Raw genomic sequence first — 24,768 nt, forward strand, 5'->3', positions numbered from 1 at the left:
GAGAAGGCGGAAGGAAAAGTAGTTCCTACATATAATTTATAACGCACCCTCCACACGCCTTCCAGTATTAAAGACATGTCAAGTTTAATCAAAAGGCAGGTATTCTGTCTTTGAAAGAAAGCACTTGGTGTTGATGTTTTCATGTGAAAATCGATTCTCAAAAAGCAAAGTCAGAATCGTTGGTATCGGTCCTTCAGTATCAATCCGCGCCCCCTAGCGGAGCCCGCCTGCAGCAGGTCACATGATCGCCGCCTTCTGCTGCTGTTGTCAAGTTTGTGGATCCAGGGACAGAAGTTGGCAACGCGTCCCTTAAACTAGTTTTACTTTACAACTACAGTAAATTACTTTTAGCTATGGCGGAGCTGTCGTTTGTGATTTCAATCTGTGTAATGACCGTGTTTTGGGGCATTGTTGGAGGAGTGCTGCCGATATTTGTCCCTAAAGGACCGAATCGGGGGTAAGTTTGTATTAGCATCGCAGGCTAAAGCAAGAAAAGTTTTGTTGCTCGTTGATGTTGCTTTAAAAAGAAGTCCTTGGTCACTTCAGAAAGTTATAACCTATGTTAAAATGTCTTACGCTCGGTGTAAAGAATGCTGTGTATAAAAGAAGCGTCTCTATCTAAAACTTTAAATAATTAATGGCAAGGTAGCAACAGGCTCAAGGGGCTGACAGTCAGATGATGCAGGTTACATTAAATATAAATGTCAGATAGTGACAGTTAAAGGGGGATCCCACCTATTTTTTAAACTTTCTCCATAATTCAGTGGTTAAGATTTAAACAAAGTAATTCAGAGTTATGTGATGTGAAATAATTCATTTGTATAGAAACTTACCAACACAGATTTATTTTGGTGATGGGACCTGTGGTGGTGATAGGAACCGGGGGTCCCAATGTCCAGAACACAAATACAGCCTTTTTTTTCCTGTCCAAAACCACCAGTGAACCTACATGTGTCTTTTGAGTTTGTTTAATGTAATGTTGATTATGGTAAAATAGAGCAAAATCTGAGAAAATATTTTTTTTGGGGGGCTGTTTTGGCTTAGAACATCCCTCCTCCAAGATTGGATTAAAATATGTTTTAGACCAAAATTAGTGCGCACAGCTACTGTACAACAATGCATCAGACATCAGACAGCATATTCATAACCATATCACTTAAAAACCTTCTGTGAGGGAGCTTTTAGAGGCATTAAACTCTTCAGAGGTCTGGTTCCTGTCACTACCACTGTGAGTTTTTCTTTAGAATGAAGCATCTCACACCAAACCACTCTGAATGACATTGTAACCAATTATAATAAAATACAAAATACATTGTTTAAAGTGTGTCAACTAAAATGCGTAACAAAAATTAGTAATTTGGTGGATGCTGTTATTAACAGCAATACCCACTGTAGAATTCATACTGTCAGTGTTAAGTAAAGGAGTGGAAATTCCAGGCTGCATGCAGAGATTAATCAGCTTGTGTCTGCTTCCCCTTACAGGACTAGCTATGCATCATGAATCATGTGACAGTCAAATGACACTCAAGTATTCAGCTTCAGAAGCCTTTGAATTTAATGTTTTATTTCAGGTGATCATTTTTACTGTTTTTATTATTTTGGTTCACTTAATTAATGTGCTTTGTTTGTTCCTTTGACCCCAGAGTTATTGTGACCATGCTGGTACTAACTGCAGTTTGCTGCTACCTGTTGTGAGTATAACTGGTCTAGTTGCTCTACTTTACACAGAATTGTAAATGATTTCTCATCCTCATTGGATTACAGTTGTGCTATGTTACATGTTAGCTGAAAGTCAGACACAGCCTTTGGGTATTGGACATTTAATGACTATTGATCAGAGCAAAGAAATGCACATTTGCAGTCAATGCAGTACACAGAGAGTTAACCGACAGTGTACCTCAGGTCAGGACTGTGAAATAGTCTGTGGTGCACACGAACCTGGGCATGTGTACAAAGTGGTGCGTATCTTGAAATGAATGCACACTCATTGTGCATTATTTATCATGTAAATGCAGAGTTGGAGTAATGTTTCATGGCCACAGTAACCACAAGGAGGCAGTGCATACATTTCACACCATCGTTCCTCATTTCCACATGGTGGTTTTCAGGTTTAAGATCTGTTATTTAAAAGATAAATAAGATCATACATACATACATCTTCTAAAACGCTTATCCTTCTGGGTCGCGGTGATAAATAAGATCAGTCACAGTTATATATAGGTAACTGACAAATAAGCCTTTCAGATTGATCATTAAAAAAGACTATTAAAATGAAAATGACAAGCGTTTTTGTATCTGCAAGAATCTATTCAATGTATTGCTGTTTGTGTGACAGCTTTAATAATAGTACAAATTCATTTTAAAACAAAATCCATTTCACAACCCAGAAAATGTCAGGTGGCACAACTAGACAATAATAAAGTTATTTACCACTACTGAAAATGCCTTTGTATTTGGACACCTGTATAGACCTCACCTGTCCTTGAACTAAAAAAAAATAAATAAATAACTGTTATTATAACTAATACATTTTCATGGGGTCACACCTAACCTGTGTGGTAGCGTCTAACCATGACTTAAAAATGACTCTTTTTTTTCAATGGGCTTCTGTTCTTGGCATTGCACCATGAAGGTCACTTGGTGTCTCCTTTATGATGCAATATCCTGCCCACTCTTTCTTAAAAGCTTGTTGGAATAAAAGTATGTTATTGGTTGTGCAATGTGACATTTGAGGAAATCAGTACTGATAGACCAAAGTTTTTAAATGAGTTAAATACTTTAAAGTTGGCCTATTTTACTATTATTACTGGTGTATTATTGTTACTATTTTAAGGGCTTCAAACAAAAATCATGCCACACATTTTTTTACACAATTTTATATGATTAATTATGCATCTTAATAGTTTAATAAATTATATATTACATATATAGAAATATATGGTTACACAGACTGACATTTTAGACTTTGGGATGCATACAGTGGATTCAGAAAGTATTCAGTCCCTTTGACTTTTTAGCACTCTTTACTGTGTTCTGGATTTGATTTTGAATAGATACATGCTTGCTTTTAAGCCATCAATCTACATTTTCAGCCATCACCCATAATGACATGATGTTTTTAGTTTTACAAAATGAATGAAAAATCAAAAACCTGAAATCTCTTATTCACAAAAGTATTCAGACCCTTTGCTGTGGCTCTCCAAATTGTGGTCATATAAGATATATCTAGAACTCCATCTGTTGCAATTTGAATTGATTGGACATAGTTTGGGAAAGGCACACACCTGGTTCTATAAGGGCCCACACTGTACAGTTAAGATAAAAGCTGTTAGTTCCAAAGAACTAACTGTGGATCTCCACAATGAAACTGTGGCGAGGCATAGATCAGAGCAAGTAATGTTTGTTTTAATGTTTTAAAACAATAACTAAGGCTTTGAGTGTTCCCAGAACCACAGTGGCCTCAATAATTTTGAAATAGAATAAGCTTGGCACAACCTTGAACCTTCCTAGAGTTCGCTGTCTGGCTGGATTTTCCATAAAGAATGGGATAACCTGGCCAAATCCAGGTGTGCAAAGCTTGTAGAGACATATTCAAGAAGACTGCAGCTGTAATTGCTGCCAAAGAATTGAATAAAGGGTCTGAATACTCTTGTGAAGAAAAGAGTTCAGTGTTTGATTTTTAATTAATTTTCTAAAAGCTCTAAAAATGTTTTCACTTTATTATGGCTGAATAAGTATAGATTGTTGGGTAAAAATTGCAATTATATCCATTCAAAATTTTAAAAAAGTGCACAACCTCAAGGGTCTGAATACTTTCTTAATAATACCTTAGATGCCTAATTTTATTTTGATGCACTGACAATGTGGACAAAGGTGCTTTACAGAAGTATTTATTAAGTTATTTCCTAGGAAAATAATGGACTTGGACATAAATGCATGTCATGTCACTGGCCCAAATACACAGTTAGAAATTGTATGCTCTTTGCAAGTATAGAGCCTGGTGGAATGCATGCATGACAGCTAGTTGTTAGAAAGTTAAGTATTTGTTGTAACCTCATGCTTTTCTGCCTGTTTAGCTGGCTGATTGCTATTCTGGCACAGCTGAACCCGTTGTTCGGGCCAGTGCTGAGCAATGACACCATCTGGTACCTGTATTTTCATTGGGGTTAGTCTGCGCTAACGGGCCTAGTCACTCCAAGAGCAGGTGAATCTTCAGTTGCACGTTATACCTTTCACAATTCACTAAACCCATTTTTAACCATGATTTGGTCAATAAACATGTATTGACCATGTTTTTATTTCTCTTTACAGATGCTTGTACAATGCCAAAAAGTTAAAATCTTCATTTTCTCACAAAGGGAACATTTCTCATTCCTGAGGCCTTATGTATAGTTCTGACTATAATAATGAAACCATATGCTTATGTATGTAAGACACACTGATGTATAGATTTATGTGGTCATCTTGTGAAGGAAGTAATGAGCAAACCAAACATGAAGTTCTGTCTTTCTGTAGTTGAGGCTTTTGTCTTGTACACTGAATGGTACATTTACCTTGTGATTGTGTGATGAATTTCCTTGTCCTTACATTTGTATTTATGTACCTGAGTACCTATAAATAAAGATTGGGAGATTAAAATTTATTGCAGTTTTACAGCAGATCTTGATCAAAAGGTCATTCATGTTCCAACTGCACAATCTTGGAATTGAGTCCATGGCAAACCAGACAGACAGAACACAGTTTTGAGTCGGCCAGTCTGGTGTTCTAAAGTGACAGACTTTGGAACTTGATTTGAATTTGACAGTAAAATCTGAACTATGAAACTTTGTCCTTACAGAAATACAGATTGTTCTTTTAAAACCATGCATTCTTCATACAATGTGGTCTTCTGGACATCAGGAGGCCTCAACAAATAGCCATCATAAAGTGTCATTAGGGATCCTGGGCCGGGAGTCAGTACACTCACACTCCTCTTTGTGTGAGAGGCTGTAACTGGTCATCTGCTCTTTGGCTTGGCACACAGGGCAGCAGGCTGTAAGGCCCTTCTGCCTGCAAGAGGGGCATGATAAGACCAGCTGGCAGCAGAAGTCTGTAGAGCACAGCTGATACTGGTCCCAAGGGGCTCCACAGTACCTACAGTCTGTAGATAGGTGAAGTGCACACTAGTTAATACCAATAGCATATTTAATACAAGTCTGTATGAAGTGCTGGGCAGCGCATTGTCAAAACCAATATGGTGTCATTGTGACAATATTTTTGTTTTAGTTGTGTTTACAGATAAATATTAATTTATTTCATAAAATAGTGTCTGCATTGTAATGCAGTTGGTTTTTTTAGTTTTTGAAAATTTGTACTCTTTACATATGAACTGACTAACTGCAATGCGTGTATTTTACTGGACGCTTCAGATTGTTCTAAAACAACAGTTAAAATACATAAAAACTAAATAAATAGCAAGTTTCCTCACAGAAAATTTGCTTTGTGCCTGGTTTGCGCTTACCGTACGATCAGAAGATTTCCTCTGTTTTAATTTTAAGAGCAGGAGAACAGAACAAAACAGTCCAAACAAAAGAAGCAATGCCAGGTTTGTAAAACATTCTTTTAGCTTGAGCACCAATACTCAAGACACACAGATTCACTACCTTTATTAACGCAAACTATCAAAGGCTATGTGATACTGAATTTTATTAATAGTAGAGGTTCACCAATCAAGAATATTATGGCTGATTCTGATTTCTTTACCGCTAATCTTTGCCTGATTTTTATTTGTCTTTTTGATACCCGAAACTCACACTGTGTATATGAGCACATTTCCAGTACTTTCTGTTAGCCTAATTTGCAACATGACATTATTTGGGCCAAACTGGCATTTTATTTCTTGACCCAAAAAAATCAGTAATCAGTTTAAAAACCTGAAACGATTTGTAACAATTTGTAACAGAAGCATACAAATGCAGTGCAAGTGCACTTCCTTGCTTCATGGTGCAAAAATAGGCTGATTCCGATCTGAGCCAATTCTGATTGTGCAATTGCATTCTAATTTTTATACTGCCGGTTGTAGTGTGTATTCATATACATTACCTGAGATGATGTCACTGTTGAATGAGATTGCATAGCGTTCATCAAACACAAAGAGTTTGCCGCGGTAGAAGCCCTCAGGGAACCGCTCCAGGTACTTGTGAATGCCACCCTTCAGCTGATATACTTCCTTACATACGTTCTGCAGAATTAAATATGTCAATTGTTAAGTATTAAATGATGACACTAAATGTCACTGTATGTTCATGCTATAGTGGAGGTTTAATAAAAACCCACTTTTGAACGAAGATAGGCAGACCCTCGTTCACATCGTATACCCCCGGTGCAATACATAAGAACCTTTTTGTTGCGGAAAAGGTCCAGGTTCTTGTCCACATAGTCAGGAAAGTAGCTGAATTTGCGGATGTCGGGTGCCAAACACTTCCTAAATTGGCCCTGAAGATAAATTGTACAAGACTGATTCAGCTTTTGACCTGTACAAAATAAATTACTCTGCACTAAGAAGAAAAGACTTACAATTTTACTCTCGTAGAAGTTTCTGCAGTCCAGCAGTACTGTGTCACTCTTTGAGGAACCATCTTCAAGTAGAGACTGCACTTGTTTGTGAAATTCCTCAGGTTCCAAATGTGTTCCTTTAACAGTGAGTTACTTCTTACTTAATATCTTTATGTTGCTGGGTGTATAAATCCATTAATAAAGCTAATACAGAGCAATTATTTTGCAACCATATCAAATTGTTATTAATTACCTGCTAATGTGTAGGAGATGATATCTGGGTCCACACCCATTGGGACAATTTCTTTATAGACTCCAACCTTAAGTTCATGAAAGCACTCTGCACTGCCTTCACTGGTCTAAAGAAAAAAAACACAAACACATACTTTTGTACATTACGCCACATTACATAAATAGATACTTTAAATAAAAAATGACTAACACTGGTTAGTGTTAGCGATAGATTACCTTAAAATCCTCCACTTGCATCACTTTGAAAATCGGATGTGACAGCATTGCCTTGATGTAAAGGCTTGTGCCTGTTTTGGTGCCACCAACTGTTCCATTAATGCCCTCAGTGGCCACACGTACCTGTAGGAGAACAATGCAGTGTGAAGACATACTGAAACATTCCTCTGTGGATTCTCATCATCGAGGAGAGCACTGCACTTACCTTGCCAGTGAGGTGAAGCTTTGAACACAGCTCACTCTGCCAAGCACAAATGAGCTTAGGGTCTTGTATCTGGCAATAGTAGTAATACAGGAGGACTTCACCTGGGCCTCTGGAAGTGGTCAAAAAATTATAGATTATGAAAGATCATTACAGAACACTTTCAAGAATTTTCTTATTTGGGAGTGGTCTAGACACATACAAGAAATACTGTTGCTATACTAAGATTAATACTACCTTTATTAGAGCAATACATTTTTTTCTATCATACATCAGCTGTTATTCTTTTTTATCATTTGAGTTGAGGCAAATACATGTAAATGGAACAAAGCAGAATATGCATATATAGTGAGATAAATCATGGGTCCTATGATGATACAGAGGTCAGTTTCCCAGACAGGGATTAAGCCTAATCTTGGCCTAAATTGCAGTGCCAGTGGTAAACAGGAAATTTGTTTTAGTGTAGGTTTAGGCTTAATCTGGGTTTGGGAAACTGTCACAGTTAACATTTAAATTGCTAACTGCAATTATTTGCAGGCATATGCAAAAGTTTTGTATGCAAATTACATGTTTTTCTGATTTTCTAAATGAAAAGAAGTTCATCCTCTACAGAACAAACTTAAATATGGCATTTCTGCACATTTTAGTGCATGATTTCTGTTTATTTGCTGAATTTAACATATTGGAAAAAGCTAAAATATAAAATGTGCCATAACGTTTGCACGGGCCACATTTCATGTTTTTTTTTTCAAATTAGTAAATTCAGCAAAAAAACAACAGTAGTTGTGCATTAAAATGCGCAGAGGTGTGTTCTCTATAGATGAAGCGTATCATATAATCCATATATGTAATGGATTTCGTTTATCACATAATAAACAGTATCACAGAATAAAGGTTATGGAACACAGAGGAGTCAGTAAAAGCTGAGAAAAGATGATACTCACTTGCTGAGCTCCTCCTCTGAGACATGGCTTGTATCAGGTATCCAAGAGGACGTATCCTTTGACTGACTCTCATTCTCGTCTTTTTCACCCTCACTTTGGCTGAGCATTAGATCCAGGGCCGCAGTGGTGAGCTGCTCAATCTCATCAGCATGGAGGTTTGAGACATGTTTGTGGATGGAGCAAGGGTCCGAGAAGGTCTCCTCACAGCACTGCCAAAGCGTTGAGGCATCTGAGGGAGCCGTCGGGAGCTTTTTGGATGCCACATATGTTGCAAAGGTCTACAACAGACAGCAGGCAGTTGAAAATAATGAGATAATTATACACAGTGATGTTCAATACTGAAAGCGGTACAAGCTGAGCCACAAGAGACCCTGTGAATATGCTTTTATATATTGCTTGTGTCAATAATGACATCATCCAAAAGATACCTTATTAAGACGTCTGCTTATTATCAGGCATGCAGCAGCATGGGAATCACGGGCCGATGCTGATATCTGATATTTTTATATGTACATTTCAGCTGACAGAGGTACATAAACACTTATAATGTAAATGTATAATGTGTAATGTAAAAAAAAAAAAATGTGGACATGTACCAACATCTACCTGGATTAGCATTACAGAGACATAAAACGTTTATGTGTAGAGGGTTACAAATGCAATAAAATGAATAAAATTCAGATATTATCCTACAGTACACCAGCAGAAACAATGCTCATGCCACATAAAGACATTGTTTCCCATCTCTTTAGTTATTTTTTAGTGATCTTATTTGTAAACGTACATATTTCTTCTTTATACAGGTAATTTTTGTGTTTCCCATATCATTTATTACACTTTCTCCTGCTCAAGAATTAGGTTTCGCTTGTTTTTTAGAATCTTATGATTATGGGGGTCTGAGACGGCCTTGATTACACAACTGATATTTAAGTCTTACACACTTAAAAAAGATGGTTCTTCAAAGGTTCTTCAGTAAAGGCAAAGGTTCTATTTAGAACCAGTTCATGCTTCAGTGTTGCAGAGAATGTGTTGCATGTGGTTCTATACAGAACCTTTTTTGAAAATGGTTCTATATAGCACCAAAAAGGGTTCTTCTACCGTTAGGATGTCAAGCTTGTGACAACAGAAAACTTTTTAGTGCTACATAGAACCATTTTTATATAAAGACTTTATATAGAGCCATCTACAGCACATTCTCCAACAATCTGCAGAACCATTTCTCAATGCAAAAAAACACTGAAGCATGAAATGGTTCTATATAGAACTCATGGTTCTAAATATAACCTTTGTCTTTACCAAATAACAGCTGAATAAACACCTTTTTAAACGTGTAGCCAATGTGAGTAAACAACTCACCCTCTTCTTTATGTAGGAGTAGCACTTTCGAGTTGTTGAAAACTCGGACTTCTCTTGCTTGAGGGTCTCAGGAGTAAGACCCTCAACATCCAGGTTAATAAGAACACTGTCTGCCAAATCACCAGTATCCATTATTGTCTGTATATGATACTGTAACGTTACACGAGTTTAAATGTCACGTTGGAGTTCGCCATAAGCACACACTGTTAAACCGCGACACTCAGGCGATGATCCCAGTCATACTCAGTCAGCGCAAACCCTTATAAACTTATCACACATAGCTCATACTTGTAGACGTAAAACCAGATACACTTTAGACCTAAAAACAGATTAATGGAGTAAAAAAGAAACTCCTTTCTCCGCCATGCAGCGTGTAGGAGGACCAGAGCCGGTTTAATAAGAGCCTGGCCACTTCCTATTCCCCCTGTTATACCAGAGATATGACTGCTAAACGCCAGAGGGCGCCCGCGAGCGAGTCCTCAATGAATGGAGTGGAATAGAGCTAAATGGCTAAAAACGTAAAGTTAAAACAGTTTCTAACTACTTTCCTAGGACTTTCCTTTAATTTTGGAAATTAGAAGGATGTATTTCACTAAAAGAGCTAATAAAACATCCCTGTGTATTTTCCCTTTTTCTACAGCAAACAGATTTTGGGCAGTAGGACGCTAGCATTACTGCTACTGAGCGCTGGTTGGCTGGCGAGCAGAGCAGCTGACTGGCTGAATGAAGCGGTTCACGCTCTCTGAACCTATCTGAGGTGTAGTTACAAACCCCTAAACCGAAGTTCAACAGCACTCCAAAATATAACAGTGATGTTAAAATGTTTTATGCTGTTCTGTATTTAGGAAATTAATACATTCTTTTATATAAAAATGTTTAAGCATTTACAAACTGTGATTTTGCTCTAATGCTCCTTTCGGACTCGGGAGCGCCCTCTAGCGTCTGGCAAACCTAGGAGTCACTGAGTGGCGACTCTCCTCTCTGCACACTCTGTGGTGCTGCTCCGGAAATGTTTGTATGGAGGGAGTCCCGCCCTCCTTTTATTTTCTGTGGCGGTGGCTAGCTGCTGTAGCGTTCATACGCTTTTAGCCTTTTGACCCTGAAATCGCTCTTGTTGAATAATTCTGAAGGAAGACCAAACGCAGGAGGCTTGCGTACATCTGAGGACTGATAACCGGGTCTGGCAGGATGTCGAGAAGAAGGCACAGCGACGAGAATGACGGTGAGTGAGCGGTCTGTTTGTATGAGGCCGTTAGCGCCGCTACCGTTAGCGCTTCAGTAACGTTACAGAGACAACGGTGCAGGCCGGGGTCAGTAGCTATATGACGGCGCTCACAGTTCCTCTGTGTCCCGCTCTGTGCCCGTGTACTCTGTTTATTTACAGAGCAGCAGAGGACTTGCTCTAAACCCGCACACTGAGTCCAAATCACGGAGTTAGCAGTTAAGCTAGCAGAGTAGCTAACGTTAACGTCGCCTCAGGCGAGCCAGCCATGCTGCTCAGTTAGCTCGCTACCGTCCCCGCTTCAGAGAGAAAGGCGGGGGATCGGCTCTTCACCAGCGCCGATAGCTAACAGTGTTTCCAAGCCACAGTGTTCACGGCATGGAGCTGGTTTAGTTTCCCCTCGAGGCTGAAGTCGGTTTTCTTTTTCTCCAGCTTCTTGTTCGAATTTTCCCGTTCCACCTTAAATGGAGGAGCGCCTGAGGCGTCAGAACGTAACTGCTGCACCGTTTAAGGTGGAACGGGAAAATTCAAATAAGAAGCTGAGCACAGCTTCGTGGCTCCAGCATCCCGGATCCAGAGAGAATTAACTTTACAAAAATTTGCAAACCGAGAAAGCCAACCCGCTAAAAGGCACTCAGATATACTGCACGAGCCCACGACCTGAAACACAACAGTGTGCAGTTTGATTGTTTTTGTGTTTTTGTTGTTAACTTTAGTCTTGTTCTGTGCTCGAACTAGAGGTGGGTGATACGACCAAATGTAATATCACGATATTTCAGGAGGTTTTTTTTAGATACATGATACGTCACTATATTTACTTTCTGATACCCGTTATAAATGATCAGATAAAGTAGTGCCACATTTTAAAAATATTGTCACAACCTGTGTATTCAGTTATTTGCATTCAACGTTTCACACACTGTGCTGCACTCAGTCCAGTTAAACAGGACTGCGTGTGCTCTCTTTTAGTCAAGCATGCCAATTGGGAAGTGATTTTTTTTCAGCACTGGTTATTTCCACGATGTCCTCAAAAAGATATACTGTGACACATTGTGATCTGCTTTATCATGATAGTGGTAATATTGATATGTTGCCCAGCTCTACTTGAAACTATGTATTTTTGTAAGCTATGTTGTGGGTCAGTCAGGGCCACACATTGTGGTCTTGTTTGCAAAGTGTGTTACTGAACTGTCACACAAGCGAATTGGAGATGAATATAAACTTTGTGCTTTTCTCTTGTGATCCAGGAGCGCAGCCTCACAAAAGGAGGAGGACGTCTGAGCCAATTGAAATCGAGGACCGTCTCGAATCGCTGATATGCAGAGTTGGAGAAAAAGTAAGATGATGGAGAAAACTTTAATGCTGTTCTGTTCCTGTGGTGGAGTAGTCTAAAATTACAGCAAAGCCACCGTATTTGGGGTGGACGATACGGCGCCAATATGCAGTTCTTCTGAGATTTAATAAATCGTAACAGACAAAATAGAACATGTTGTGTCACAAATAATAATAATAATAATATTATTAATAATAATAATGTTTGGGGGTGCAACAGATCACAGAGCTCACAGTTTGGATCGTATCACAGTTTTTAGTCACAGACCAGATTAAAAAAAAAGGGAGACATTGCTTTCTGTTTATTATTAAAGTGCAATATGAGGCATGATGATATTTTCTTCCTTTGAACAATAGAGAATAAAACTAAAAATATAACCTTTGCCCACACCATCAAAAAAAGAAATGAAACAAAGCAGACCTGAGCTTATAACTTGAAACAAAAGATGAGGATGTCTTTATTGTCTGGGGTAGACCTCTTTGCAGTCACCTGCTGTGGAGAACACCCTCTTGCTGTGAACTGAAGTGCCAGGTAGTATCTTTCCATCAGAGCAGTGTGAGGATATTTACACTCTGCTTTTCTATAATGCCAGTGGATCACTGTCCGCTTGCTGCTTTGTAGATTGCAACCTCCTTTTTGATGGTGTTGGCAGGTGTCTTGCTTGTGTCCTTGCTTGTAGAGGTCTCACTGAAATACTCCTCCATGGCCGACTTCTTTTGCAGAGGAGATGCCTCAGAGTCTCCTCCTCTCTCTGTCGGCTTTGTGGGTTGACCCTGCAGAATAAATTACTTGATCTATTAAACTAACTAATTATTTTCAGATTTTATAGAACTGTGGTGATAACATTTAATTAAAGCCATTATTATTCAAAAATGGTGATTATAATAGCAACAGCATAGACTAAGACTAGACTGCGGTATATTCCTTAGGGCAGGGTCTAGGGGTCTAGGTGAGACAGGGACGTAAGCCTTGGATCTGGTGTGGTGGATCTATGAAGGTAGCTCTGCAGATTAGGGAGGGTCTTGAGTGCAGCTGCCTGCCGCTTAATATGGCGCTCCAACATGTCATAAGTCGAGTTTCATCTTGTGGCTGATGAGCAGCTGTTGTAAGGCGGTCCATCGCATTCACTGAGATTCCCTTTTGGGATACTAAATGAACATTTTAATGGTAAAAATTCTAAATTAATCACATGTGCAAAGCAAATCTTTTATGATTTTGATGTTTCATAAAGATCTCGGCGGTCTTCATACAGAAGTCGGTGTGTGAGGGGATTTTGTAGCATGACTTGAGCACTTTCACCACATTTTAAATCCCATTGTGTTCCATAACACAGTACGGCCTCATACCTGCAGTGATAAATGCCCCAGTGGATTTAGTAATAGCTTAAGCCTGGTCTGATTTTGCAACAGAGGGCTGCTTAAATGCCACGGTGAGAAGTAGTTGTCATGTCTCCTGGTTCCATCGCTGACACACCAGGATGATGGTGCTTCAAATGTGTGACCTTGCTCGAGGCTTTCTCACGACACAGTGCCTATTTTACGTAACTGTTTTGTTCCCACACTTTCTTTTGTCAATTTATTTTACAGGGAAACCAAAGTGCTCCTGTACATGTGACTTAAATGATGCAGGAGGCTTCTCAAGTTCTTCCGCTCTTCTAGCAGCCATGACTGTCATTGTTGACTGCTTTGAACATGCTCTGTTCATGTGACACACAGTTGCTTTGTCTGAATCTTTTCACTGCAACTCTGCATCAAGATTTCGGGGAATTATTACTGTAAAAAGTAACAGTGATAGTAAAATTGTATTCCACACTATTGTATTTAAACATTGGCAATTATTCTACGGTGGGAGGGGATCCGTACGGATCATGAAAAACCTAGACAATAATAATAATGATAATGTTGTCATTAATAACAATAATAATAATAAATCTACAGTTAGTGATTTTATTGAATGTTTTGTACACTGCACTACGTCCAGTTAAACAGGTGTAATATTGCTTACTTTGTAATGAAACGTGGTGAGCCAGTGTTGTTAAAGAACTGATGATCCACGATATGCTCAGGAAAGCGTATTGTGACACATTGCCCACCGCTGCACTGTGTTGATTGAGTTTGATCTTGTCATTACTTGAACGCCACCCTTATCCTTTTGATTCTAGTGGTAAAGGTGACCTACGTGAGCATTTTTTGTCTTTTCTGCTTCCAGAGCACATCCTCCTTGGAGAGTAATTTGGAAGGCCTTGCAGGCGTCCTGGAAGCAGATCTGCCTAATTACAAAAACAAAATCCTGCGCATCTTGTGTGCTGTGTAAGTTGTTTGTTTTGTGTCATCTCCTGAATGCAAAGCACAAAATTAATCAAATAACCGCATGTGACTATCAAATGTCTCTTGGCAGGGCGCGGCTCTTACCAGAGAAGCTAACGGTGTATACGACACTGGTGGGCCTCTTAAATGCACGGAACTATAACTTTGGAGGGGAGTTTGTGGAGGCCATGATCAGACAGCTCAAAGAGACACTGAAGTCAAACCTCTACTCTGAAGCCGTTTACTTGGTATGTGTTCTGCATGGTAAACAAGACTAAAGGTACTCTTTTTGTGTATGTGTTCCCGGAATGATTCCATGATTCCTCACTTGCTCTTTTGCGTTTCTAGGTGCGTTTCCTTAGCGACTTGGTGAACTGCCATGTCATTGCAGCTCCCTCCATGGTCGCCATGTTTGAAAACTTTGTTAGTGTCACGCAGGAGGAGGACATACCACAGGTGATGCTGCAAAAACGTTTAGAAGATTCAGATAGTGCATGCTGCTCACCTCATACGTAATATAAGTTCAGTAAAACTTTGTAGGCGATGCAGTAAACCTTTGCTAACGTATGTGTCCTGCTGCAGGTGCGCTCTGACTGGTATGTGTATGCTGTGCTGTCCTGTTTGCCCTGGGTTGGCAAAGAGCTTTATGAGAAGAAAGATGTGGAGATGGATCGCCTTCTTAACCAGATTGATGGCTATTTGAAGTGAGTCCTTTTGTTTTTGGAACTCTTTATTTTCAGCAGAAGGGACACATGAAGGCAACTGATAATATCGCATCATTCAGGACAATTATGAATTTATGAACTTATGAATTTTACAAATAAAACTGCAGTCGACTTGCTTTACAAAGGGGGATAAAAACTTTCTGTACACCAGGTTTAGTTACGCAAGCTATGACTAATCCTCATGCGCAAGGAGTGGTTGAGCAGGTCACGTGTGCAGTGGCAATAAGTTAACATGCTGATGAATTCTGGTAAAAAGTGATCCACCTTTGTGAGGCAGAAAAACTGAGCCTAACGTTAGCTGGCTAAGCCAAGAATCCTATTTTGTGAGACAGGCCCCAGATCCTGGTTGTAAATCTTGTGTGATGTGTTTCAGGAGACGACAGAAAATCCATGTGCCGATGCTGCAGGTTTGGTCAGCAGAGAAACCCCACCCTCAGGAAGAGGTGAGAAGCGCTCCTCTGGCCACGGTGTTATGAAGCCGTGAATACTCCACTAGGGGTGTAAATCTCTGACCTCAGAACAACTTGATTTGCTTACTGTTCTTTTTGAAAGAAGTCAGTGGATCTCAGGTTTCTCAAATTATTTTGCTAGGATTCAGAATTATTAACAAAAAAGTACACTGAGCGCAGATGAGACTGGAGGGACTATTTACACATTTACATTGTCTTGGTATATGCGGGGGAAAATATGCGCCAAGCTTTTTTTTCCATGTTACATTTTTTAAATGGCGAGAAAATGGCTGAACACATTTTATTAGATATTATTATAATAAATTATGTTCAATTCTGACTTGCATTTTTGCACCACCACTATTCACTACAGATGGAGAATTGCTGTGAGTTTCCTAAGACCGATATACCTTTACATACTAATTAATGTCTTTTTGGGGACAGTGGCTCTTATTCATCAATTATGTATGGTCAAATTCGATTGTAAAATGAGTGCACACACATTTCACTGACAGTTTTGTATTCATACATTTTGTCTTCTGCATATCTGTATGAATTACACGCAGAAGAGTTTGTACTTGTTTAAAGGCTGTCAAAACTGCTTTTTTACGCAGCTTTAAAGAATGCGGGCCATTGTGTCTAAAGATTGGCAGCATGTGATTTATGGTGGGTTCAGGCAACCCTTATTAGCTTGTAGAGTTGAAAAGTTTTCACATAGTCACAGCAGTCATTTGCCTTTGGTTGGTCACGGCACCTGGTAATGTATTAAGTGAACAATACACTAAGCTGATCAGCCCAGCGCATATATGTACTGTGTTCATGGGGTGTCAGAGAATCTGCTGGATGGTGATGCATCACACCAGATAAACCTAAGTAACCAGCTTTGAGTGCAACTTTCTTGTTGTAAACTCAGTAATTGTGTTTATGAGGAACTTCTGAATGTACCCTGAGGGTTTGGAGTGGACCCTGTTTGTTTCACTTTAAATCTCCTCGTCTCATCCTCTCTTAGTATCTGGACTGTCTGTGGGCTCAAGTGCAGAAACTGAAGAAAGATCGCTGGCAAGAACGTCATATCCTGAGGCCATACATTGCCTTTGACAGTGTGCTGTGTGAGGCTCTGCAGCACAATCTGCCCCCCTTCACCCCACCAGCCCACTCTGATGATGCCGTCTACCCCATGCCGCACGTCGTCTTTCGCATGTTTGACTACACTGATGCTCCTGAGGTGCGTCCTGAGCAGGGCTGCATTGCAGCCAACGGTGAGGCCAGCAGGGAACCCCTCTTGACCGTCTAACATTAGAAAGGCCTTAAAATGTCAAGGGGTGCAACTTTCATTGATACTGTTTCCCCTAAAGAACGTGTAAATTAGAGGGGGAGTTTTGAACACCTTTTCGGGTGTTGTTTCAGTACACATCGATTCTGTATTTCATTGTTGTCCGAAGAAAAACAAGCGTCTCCAAAATGGCAACTTTACAGAAGAAGGCAAAAATATTCTTTTAATGTAAGTTAATGAAAAGAGGCTTCATTCCAAGCTATTTTGAAGAAGTTCTATTCTTTTTTTCTTGTACAGTGATGTGAATTGTACATGACCTATGCTTCTTTTAAGCATTGACAGGACAATGAAATTTCATGCCTCCCCCTTCACCTTTTGGTGGGTGATCTTTGTTCAGGTTTCTGACAGGTGTCTTGATCTAAAGCTAATGATCAAGGAGTAGCTCCCTCTCTTCCATGCTATTATCATTAAAATATGAAACATCAGCAGCACTGTGACTCGGTAAGTCAGATACAGATGCCTGTTTGTTGTGTTTGGTCTCAGGGACCGGTCATGCCTGGCAGTCACTCTGTGGAGAGGTTTGTGATTGAAGAGAACCTGCACTGCATCATCAAATCTCACTGGAGAGAGAGAAAGACTTGGTGAGCTCTAACTGAACTCTGCACTGTACATAAGTATTATATAGTCAGTGTTGTGCTGGACTCAGCATTGTCTACAAACTATTGTTTAATATTGTTATGAAGTCTTAATGAAAATACTATTGTCCTTTCTGTCCACATAAATCTGCTGTTCTATATTTTGTTTTTGTCTTTATTTGTTGTTAGTGCTGCCCAGTTGCTGAGCTATCCTGGCAAAAATAAGATTCCTCTAAACTACCATATCGTTGAGGTAGGTCTCAGTGGAAATGTATGCTAGAGTTTAAAGTGTTTGCACTCACATTTCCAAGGTTTGGAATCACTGTTTGCAATAAAAAATGTTTCAGATAAAGGTATGAACTGATTCTATTAAGATGCTACTACTCTGCAACTTGATTTTAGCAAATTAAAGGAAGCAGTGGAAAAAGACATTTTAGACGTGTCCAGAATGATGAACAGGGCTGCAGTAAAATGTTGTTTATTTTTGTGTATAGTGTTTTTCACGTACCTGTTTGGGGTTCCCTTCTGGTGTTCAGCTTACAGTATTTCCATCTATGCTGAAAAAGGTCAAATTAATTAAATAAAAAATCAAGTGCTTCCAAACTTTTGAGAACTGGTATAGTGCTGTGACTGATCGTCTTTGCCCATTCAAACTTTTCTCCATCAAACTCTTACGGAACCCCTTGTCATGACCCACCCAGCAGTAATTAAGGCAGATCTCCATATAATTTTTATGACAGTGGTTTGCCTTGAAATAGCACTGTTGACTTTTATGTCTTGTTTCAGGTGATCTTTGGGGAATTATTCCAGCTGCCTTCTCCTCCTCATATTGAAGTCATGTACACAGCATTACTGATTGAGCTCTGCAAGCTGCAGCCTGGATCGTTACCTCAAGTTGTATCCTTTCTTACCGGGCTATTTCACTGCTTAAATTGCAGAAGTTTACAGTCAGCCTCTGCATGATTTTGTATGTTTGGAGGGGAAAAAAAAAGAGTAGTTATGTAGCGTAGGGGACAAGAGGATTTTTTTTCCTAAGTAGTAACATATTGCATAGTTATGTATGTTGTTTTTTGTTTTAGATTAAAATCTACTCATTAGGTATGGACTGCTGATGTTCTAGCCTTAACTTCAGCTTGCTTTCAGCTTGCGCAAGCCACAGAGATGATGTACATGAGACTGGACACGATGAACACAACGTGCGTAGACCGGTGAGTGAATGTCTCCTTCTCCTGAGCAAGACACACATAGTCTGGTCTAAACTACCTAAGTATCATGCTGTTATTGGCAGTAATGATGTTGTAGCTATTATTTATCTGCAGGTTTATTTTGTTGTCCATCGTATGGCTACTTTTAGCTTAAATATGTGCATAAAGGACAAAGTTTAAAAAGACGAAAATGGCCCCTAATTAATGCCAGATAGCCTGCAAAAAAACTAAATGAGGGTATACATTTGAAACTAGTTTGAAACTAATGTCATGCTTCGTTTTTGTCAGTTTAGCTTAACTTACATGTCTGTTTTAGATTCGTCAGCTGGTTCGCTCATCATCTGAGCAACTTTCAGTTCAGATGGAGCTGGGATGACTGGTGAGATCCACTTTATATCTACAAACGTTATGCACCCACTTAATCATAAGCTGTAGTGTCCACACATCTAGGTTGATGAATGCTTTTTGGTTCGTTTTTAGTAGTTTAAAATTGTGATTTTAATGCATGATAATGACATGAAGCTTTGTGCTGCTGTCAGTAACAATGATTTAGCCCTGTATAATTTGAGCAGGTGGCAGTCATTAAAAAAGAGGAGGTTTTATTAAAAGCTATGAGCAGGAATAGAACAGCATCATGGCCATAACAGGACTACAGTACCATAGCACAGTAAAAATATATTGTCTCGTAGTTGTGCTTTTCTGCATCTGCATGTTGTGCTTTAGTATTCTTGCTGTTTTTCGAACAATCTTGATTGCAGGAAAACTGTCAGGTGTGGCAGTTTTTAGTTGGGCTTTAAGTTTATTTATTTATTTATTTTTAATCGTTAAGTTGTTCATCAACCACATTGAAGCCCCATTTAATCAATCTTGCACTGATTTCTTTTTATAGGGCTGATTGTTTAACAGTGGACATTGAAAAACCCAAACCCAAATTTGTCAAAGAGGTGTTGGAAAAATGCATGAGGTAGATATTTTTTTTATTTCTTAATCAGAGATCAGTTTGCTTACCACATTCATTGTAATTTAGCTTCACTTTGGCCTTTATTTTTCAATTACAGGCTGTCTTATCACCAGCGGATAGTAGATATTGTGCCTGCTAGTTTCTCTGCTTTAATCCCAGCTGAACCAGTGTTCCAGTATAAATATGAGGATGAGAGCAACAGTAAGTATTCCCAGCTACAAGACTGTTTCGGAGATGACCACTCTAGTTTAGACACTGTCTACTTTATGCAATGCTAGGTTTAATAAGCTATACATGTAGCTTGCAAATTCACTTCCAATGCTGCCGTGAACTTTTCTGTGTAGCACTACTTTTCAAATAGATTTTCACAGATGGCTGAAAACGACCCCACCTGAGGTCACTAAAAGTTTTGTTCCGCTCATTTTATTTCTTTGATTCTAACACTAATGCTTCAATTCTTTGTTCTACTCATTCTAAATCTTTGTTTATTCTTTAACCAGTTTGACTCAGTGCTTGTTAATTGTGGATTATTTAGATAAAGCGTGCTAGAGCTAGAAAAAAAAAAATATATACATATATATATATATATATATATATATATATATATATATATATATATATATATATATATATATAAATAAATAAATAAATAAAATGTGTGTGTATATGTATGTGTATAGTAATTTCTCTCGTTTGTGCTGCAGCTTCCTTACCTGGCTTAGCTATGGCAACAACAGTATCAAATGCAATCAAAAACCGTGCCTCAAATGAAGAGATTCTGGCTGTGCTGAAAGAGGTTCCCAATCCTAACCAGGACGATGATGATGGTATTGAATCTTCTATCTTCCTTCATAAACGTGATTTCTTATTTCGTTTGCCTGTAGCTGGAAGCTAGTCTTTAATTTGGATGTTTGTGTGTTCATTGAAATTGATGTTGTAGCTCACATATTGTGCATTTATACTTACATGTAACTTAAATTTAATGCGGTCTAATTTCTTGTACTGAAGTATAACACTGAGAAATGTAAAGAGGCACGTGGAAGCTGTTGGTTTCTTAAACCCAGTTCTTCCCTCTCTCCAGACGAGGGAGATGGCTTCAACCCACTGAAAATAGACGTGTTCCTGCAGACGCTGCTCCACTTGGCTGCCAAGTCCTTCAGTCACTCCTTCAGTGCCCTTGCCAAGTGAGTGCAGTGTTCCAGAGCCCCACGCTGGCCTGCAGCCCTCAGGATTCTCTCCCTCTCTGTGCCGTTACGGCCAACCAGTGAAGAATATCTGTAAAAGCAGTTTGTTTGTGTGGACTACTGATGTTCAAAGCAATGTGCTTTCTCACTGTCTTGCTGACGTTCTTTATCTTCTTGTCTGCTCACTTCTCTTAGGTTCCATGAGGTGTTGAAGACTCTGACAGAAAGTGATGAGGGGAAACTGCACATTCTCAAGGTGGTTTATGAGGCCTGGAGGAAGCACCCACAGGTCAGCTCTGCACATTTTCCCTTCACACACATAAGAAGGTCTGTTGTGCCTGAGTGGGCATATCCATAATGCAGGTGTTGTAAGTCACATACCTGAGGAATCCAACAGGGATGCATAAAAAGAATAAATATATATACAATATAAAAAGATCAGCACTGGACAGATATTTAGATTTGAACAATATTTTAAGCCAATATTTAATGACACATTTATTGTACACTGAAAGAGCAGAGGATATGTTTCTGTTAGCACATTAGCATCCGAGTGCTGATTTTAGCTTAGCTTACGCTGCACTAGTTTTATGATCTACGGCTTTGGAAGGGGCTAAAAATGAAAATGATGCAGAACAACAAAAGTGATTGTATGTCATTGCATATTGCGTATTTAAAAACCCATTTGTGATGCAGGAGGACTGTTGTCCTGTTAGTTGTGCAGGTTGCGTAGGCTCTGGTTATTTTAATGGTTATGCTGGCCTTAGGTGCCAATAGGTCTGTATAATTTTGTCCCTTTTGCTAATGTTTGTGATAGCAGCTGGTTTTCTCTTTGCAGCTGCAGTTGTAGTCACAGTTTGCTAACCCAGAACAACAACAAAAAAAAACAATTTTAATTTTCTTCCATAATTGAAATCTTCGACTTTGATTAATTGTTGCAGCCCTTCTCATGAGCTGGGTGCATGTAGACGCATGCAGAAAATCATGGGCACAATACAAAATCAGTGGATAAATTATTTTGATATAAGCTCAGACAGTAGATCAGGACACATTACCATATTAGGGTTTTGCTGTTCTTTGCATGAGTCTATTTTCTCTTCAGTGATCAGTCTCTTTAAGAATTATATGCCAACTGTGCCTTCTGTTTTCAAATTAATGACTGGGTTGTCTGCCTGTTCAGATGATCGCAGTGCTGGTGGATAAGATGATTCGCACTCAGATAGTCGACTGTGCTGCTGTGGCCAACTGGATCTTTTCTTCTGACATGGCTCATGATTTCACCAGGTAAGTCTCTATAACACCGTTTTAGCTTCAGATTGTTTCCTTAGATCTATGGGTCCTTAACATGACTAACATTTTTTTTTGTTATGTTTCAGGCTTTACATGTGGGAGATTCTTCACTCAACCATTCGGAAGATGAACAAACATGTTCAAAAGATCCAGAAGGAGCTGGAGGAGGCCAAGGACAAGCTAGAGAAACAGCAGCACAAGAAGGTATAAATTGCATAAAGTTTCCTTAAAGACTCCTTAAAGGCCAAGTCACAGGGTACAAAAATTAGAAGCCGTTGTTTTGGAGGTACACACAGTGCCACCAACACCCACTGTGAATGTGCCTGCACTGTTCAATTTCTCTGAGCATCACAATGCATTGTGCAGTATTTTCCTGCTACTACATTAAGTTAAACCCTGAACAAGACCACAGAAAGCCACAGTAGATCCCTTGACAGTTACATAGAGAGAGGCTTTCACTCTCCAAGATAGACAAATGCTCAAATAATGTTTCTAGTCTAGTGTTTTTCACCTTGTACCTTTTAGCTTTAAAACATCAACTTTGTGAAGAGTTGAACTGATACCAAATGTGATCACTATCGCTGTCACTATCGGATATTAAATGGAACAAGAATTTCAACCTGTATAAGTAGAGGACAAAATGAGCTTGAGTGTAATTATCAATGCTCTCATTGTGCCACATTCTCTGTGATAAAGCTGCTTCGCACTGACTGGCATGCAGTGTGTTGCAGCGTGCCCGTTCAGTTTGCCTTGAGTTCAGCACTCTGGCACATCCAGAAGCATGAACTGGAAATTGCATTTTGGTGCAGATTTGCAAATGTGGTGTTTCAGCAATGTGTTGTCAATGTATAGTTCAGTTTTTATTTTTAAATGTGTGTGTCCATCTGCAGCAAAAGGACAGTGGTGATGAAGAGGACATGGAGAAGAACAGTGATGATGAGGATGGTCAGCTGGAGGAGCAGATTGAGAGGCTGCAGGAGAAAGTGGAGTCAGCGCAGAGTGAGCAGAAGAACCTATTTCTTGTCATTTTTCAGGTAAGGCCACATCCTGACAGTTTTATTAAGGCTTTGATTGTAACTTCAGCATGTAGAATTCTATGCACATTACCACCTATTGATGCTCTTGCTTGCAGGACTGGTTTCTGATGACATTGGGTTTATGCCCAGTATTACCATTTTTGTTTATTTGTGCTTTTTCTCTTTCAGCGTTTCATCATGATGTTGACGGAGCACTTGGTTCGCTGTGAGACAGGAAGCGTGGACATCAACACCTCCTGGTATAAGAACTGCATTGAGCGACTACAGCAGATTTTCCTTATGGTACTCATTTTATTTATCTATTAATATAAAAAATTGTGTTGACAAAGGACATTATAAGCCTTTTTGCTCAGTTTAAATGGCTGCTTTTGTTTTTTTTTATATATATAATATAGACAGACGTAATAGGAACATAAAACTTTACTGCAAATACAAGCATTGATTCTGGTGGATATGTTTTGCTAATAAGGCTGCAGTTCTTGCATTTCTGTTAATTGATTGTTTCCTCTCTGTGTGATCAGCATCATGTGACCATCCAGCAGTACATGGGCACTCTGGAGAACCTGCTGTTCACGGCTGAATTGGACCATCACATCCTGGCTGTGTACCAGCAGTTCTGCGCCCTGCAGCTTTGATCGACTCAACAGCAGCTAAGCCAAGCCCATCGCCCAGTTCAGACTTTCAGTTTTTGCTTGTATGTTTTGTGGCATTCAAAGTGTTAGATACAGTCACCAAATATGATGGGGATGGTTGTTTTCCCTTCATTAGTAATACTGAATGGCCATTGATATTACTTTTGTAGTGTGTTTTTTGTTTTTTTGGTTTTTTTGGTCCCTTTTTTAATTTTTATTTTTCCATTTTTACCCTGTTAATTATGGATCTGTATTGGCTATCAAGTATATATTTTTTTTTTAATACCCACGTTAAGTAGACAACAGGTGGCTTTCGGTTTTATTCCAGCAAGCCCAATGTCAGGACTCTCTGCATTTTTATATATATTTTATGTCATTTTGATGGAGAAATGATTAAAATGAGTTATGAGTGTCAGCCTGCAGTTTGAAAGCTCTTCTGCCACTGTAATGACGTATTTTGGAACTGTAAAGAAATACACTGAAATGTCTTCCTTTTTTTAAAAATCGTGTGTGTTGTGTTTTGGTTTTTGTTCTACTCCTTCAGAATTCTCAAAGCCTGATCCTGATAATTGTATTTTCTAGATCAGTGGTTCTCAGCCCTGGTCCTGAAGTATCCCTGCCCTGTGCATTTGATGGCTTTTCCTGCTCATCCACATCTCAGAAAGGGCTTGTTAATGAGCTGATTAGTTGAATCAGGTATTGGAGCAGGCAGAACACTACAGTGTGCAGGACAGAGATACGCCAGGACCACCATTGAGAACCACTGGTCTAGACGCTCTGAAGTGGACAGTCTTGGTTGTAGACAGTAGTTACATTTTAGTTTTTACTGGAGACCAGTTTATAAAAGTGAAAGTTGAATCTTCCTGGTCACCCAAAGCACTTCAGTTTCACTACTCCCTCCCCCAAACCACCTGATCCAGCTCAAGTTCATTATCAGTTGATGAGCTGAATCAGGTGTGCTAAATTAAGGAATACTCCAAACGTGCACAGCACACTGATTTATACCTGTTTG

At 39.2% G+C, this 24,768-nt stretch overlaps 3 protein-coding genes across 3 annotated transcripts; 2 read left to right on the forward strand and 1 right to left on the reverse strand.

The window, feature by feature from the left end:
• Nucleotides 1-249: 249 nt before the first annotated feature.
• atp6v0e1 (ATPase H+ transporting V0 subunit e1) lies at nt 250-4,642 on the forward strand. Its single transcript, XM_036575738.1, has 4 exons — nt 250-457; nt 1,644-1,691; nt 4,077-4,204; nt 4,312-4,642. The coding sequence occupies exons 1-3, from the start codon at nt 354-356 to the stop codon at nt 4,168-4,170; spliced, it is 246 nt and encodes an 81-aa protein (XP_036431631.1). The 5' UTR covers nt 250-353; the 3' UTR covers nt 4,171-4,204; nt 4,312-4,642.
• A 233-nt stretch (nt 4,643-4,875) lies between these two features.
• Nucleotides 4,876-9,946, reverse strand: LOC118811507 (thiosulfate sulfurtransferase/rhodanese-like domain-containing protein 2). The gene is made up of 9 exons (XM_036575736.1): nt 9,505-9,946; nt 8,149-8,426; nt 7,208-7,316; nt 7,003-7,125; nt 6,788-6,893; nt 6,556-6,671; nt 6,316-6,474; nt 6,082-6,220; nt 4,876-5,140 (listed from the first exon to the last, which is right to left on the reverse strand). Exons 1-9 carry the CDS (start codon nt 9,634-9,636, stop codon nt 4,920-4,922), a joined length of 1,383 nt encoding a protein of 460 aa, XP_036431629.1. The 5' UTR covers nt 9,637-9,946; the 3' UTR covers nt 4,876-4,919.
• A 574-nt stretch (nt 9,947-10,520) lies between these two features.
• Nucleotides 10,521-24,261, forward strand: LOC118811509 (nuclear cap-binding protein subunit 1). The gene is made up of 23 exons (XM_036575739.1): nt 10,521-10,726; nt 11,974-12,062; nt 14,268-14,368; nt 14,457-14,613; nt 14,714-14,821; nt 14,948-15,069; nt 15,464-15,533; nt 16,549-16,764; nt 17,356-17,453; nt 17,637-17,700; nt 18,234-18,344; nt 18,591-18,655; nt 18,969-19,031; nt 19,542-19,616; nt 19,711-19,814; nt 20,318-20,440; nt 20,695-20,797; nt 20,993-21,086; nt 21,978-22,081; nt 22,174-22,291; nt 22,978-23,121; nt 23,293-23,406; nt 23,646-24,261. The coding sequence occupies exons 1-23, from the start codon at nt 10,693-10,695 to the stop codon at nt 23,757-23,759; spliced, it is 2,391 nt and encodes a 796-aa protein (XP_036431632.1). The 5' UTR covers nt 10,521-10,692; the 3' UTR covers nt 23,760-24,261.
• Nucleotides 24,262-24,768: the final 507 nt, after the last annotated feature.

This window comes from Colossoma macropomum, unplaced genomic scaffold (genome assembly GCF_904425465.1).
Source record: "Colossoma macropomum unplaced genomic scaffold, Colossoma_macropomum, whole genome shotgun sequence".
In the NCBI taxonomy this organism is placed as follows: domain Eukaryota; kingdom Metazoa; phylum Chordata; class Actinopteri; order Characiformes; family Serrasalmidae; genus Colossoma; species Colossoma macropomum.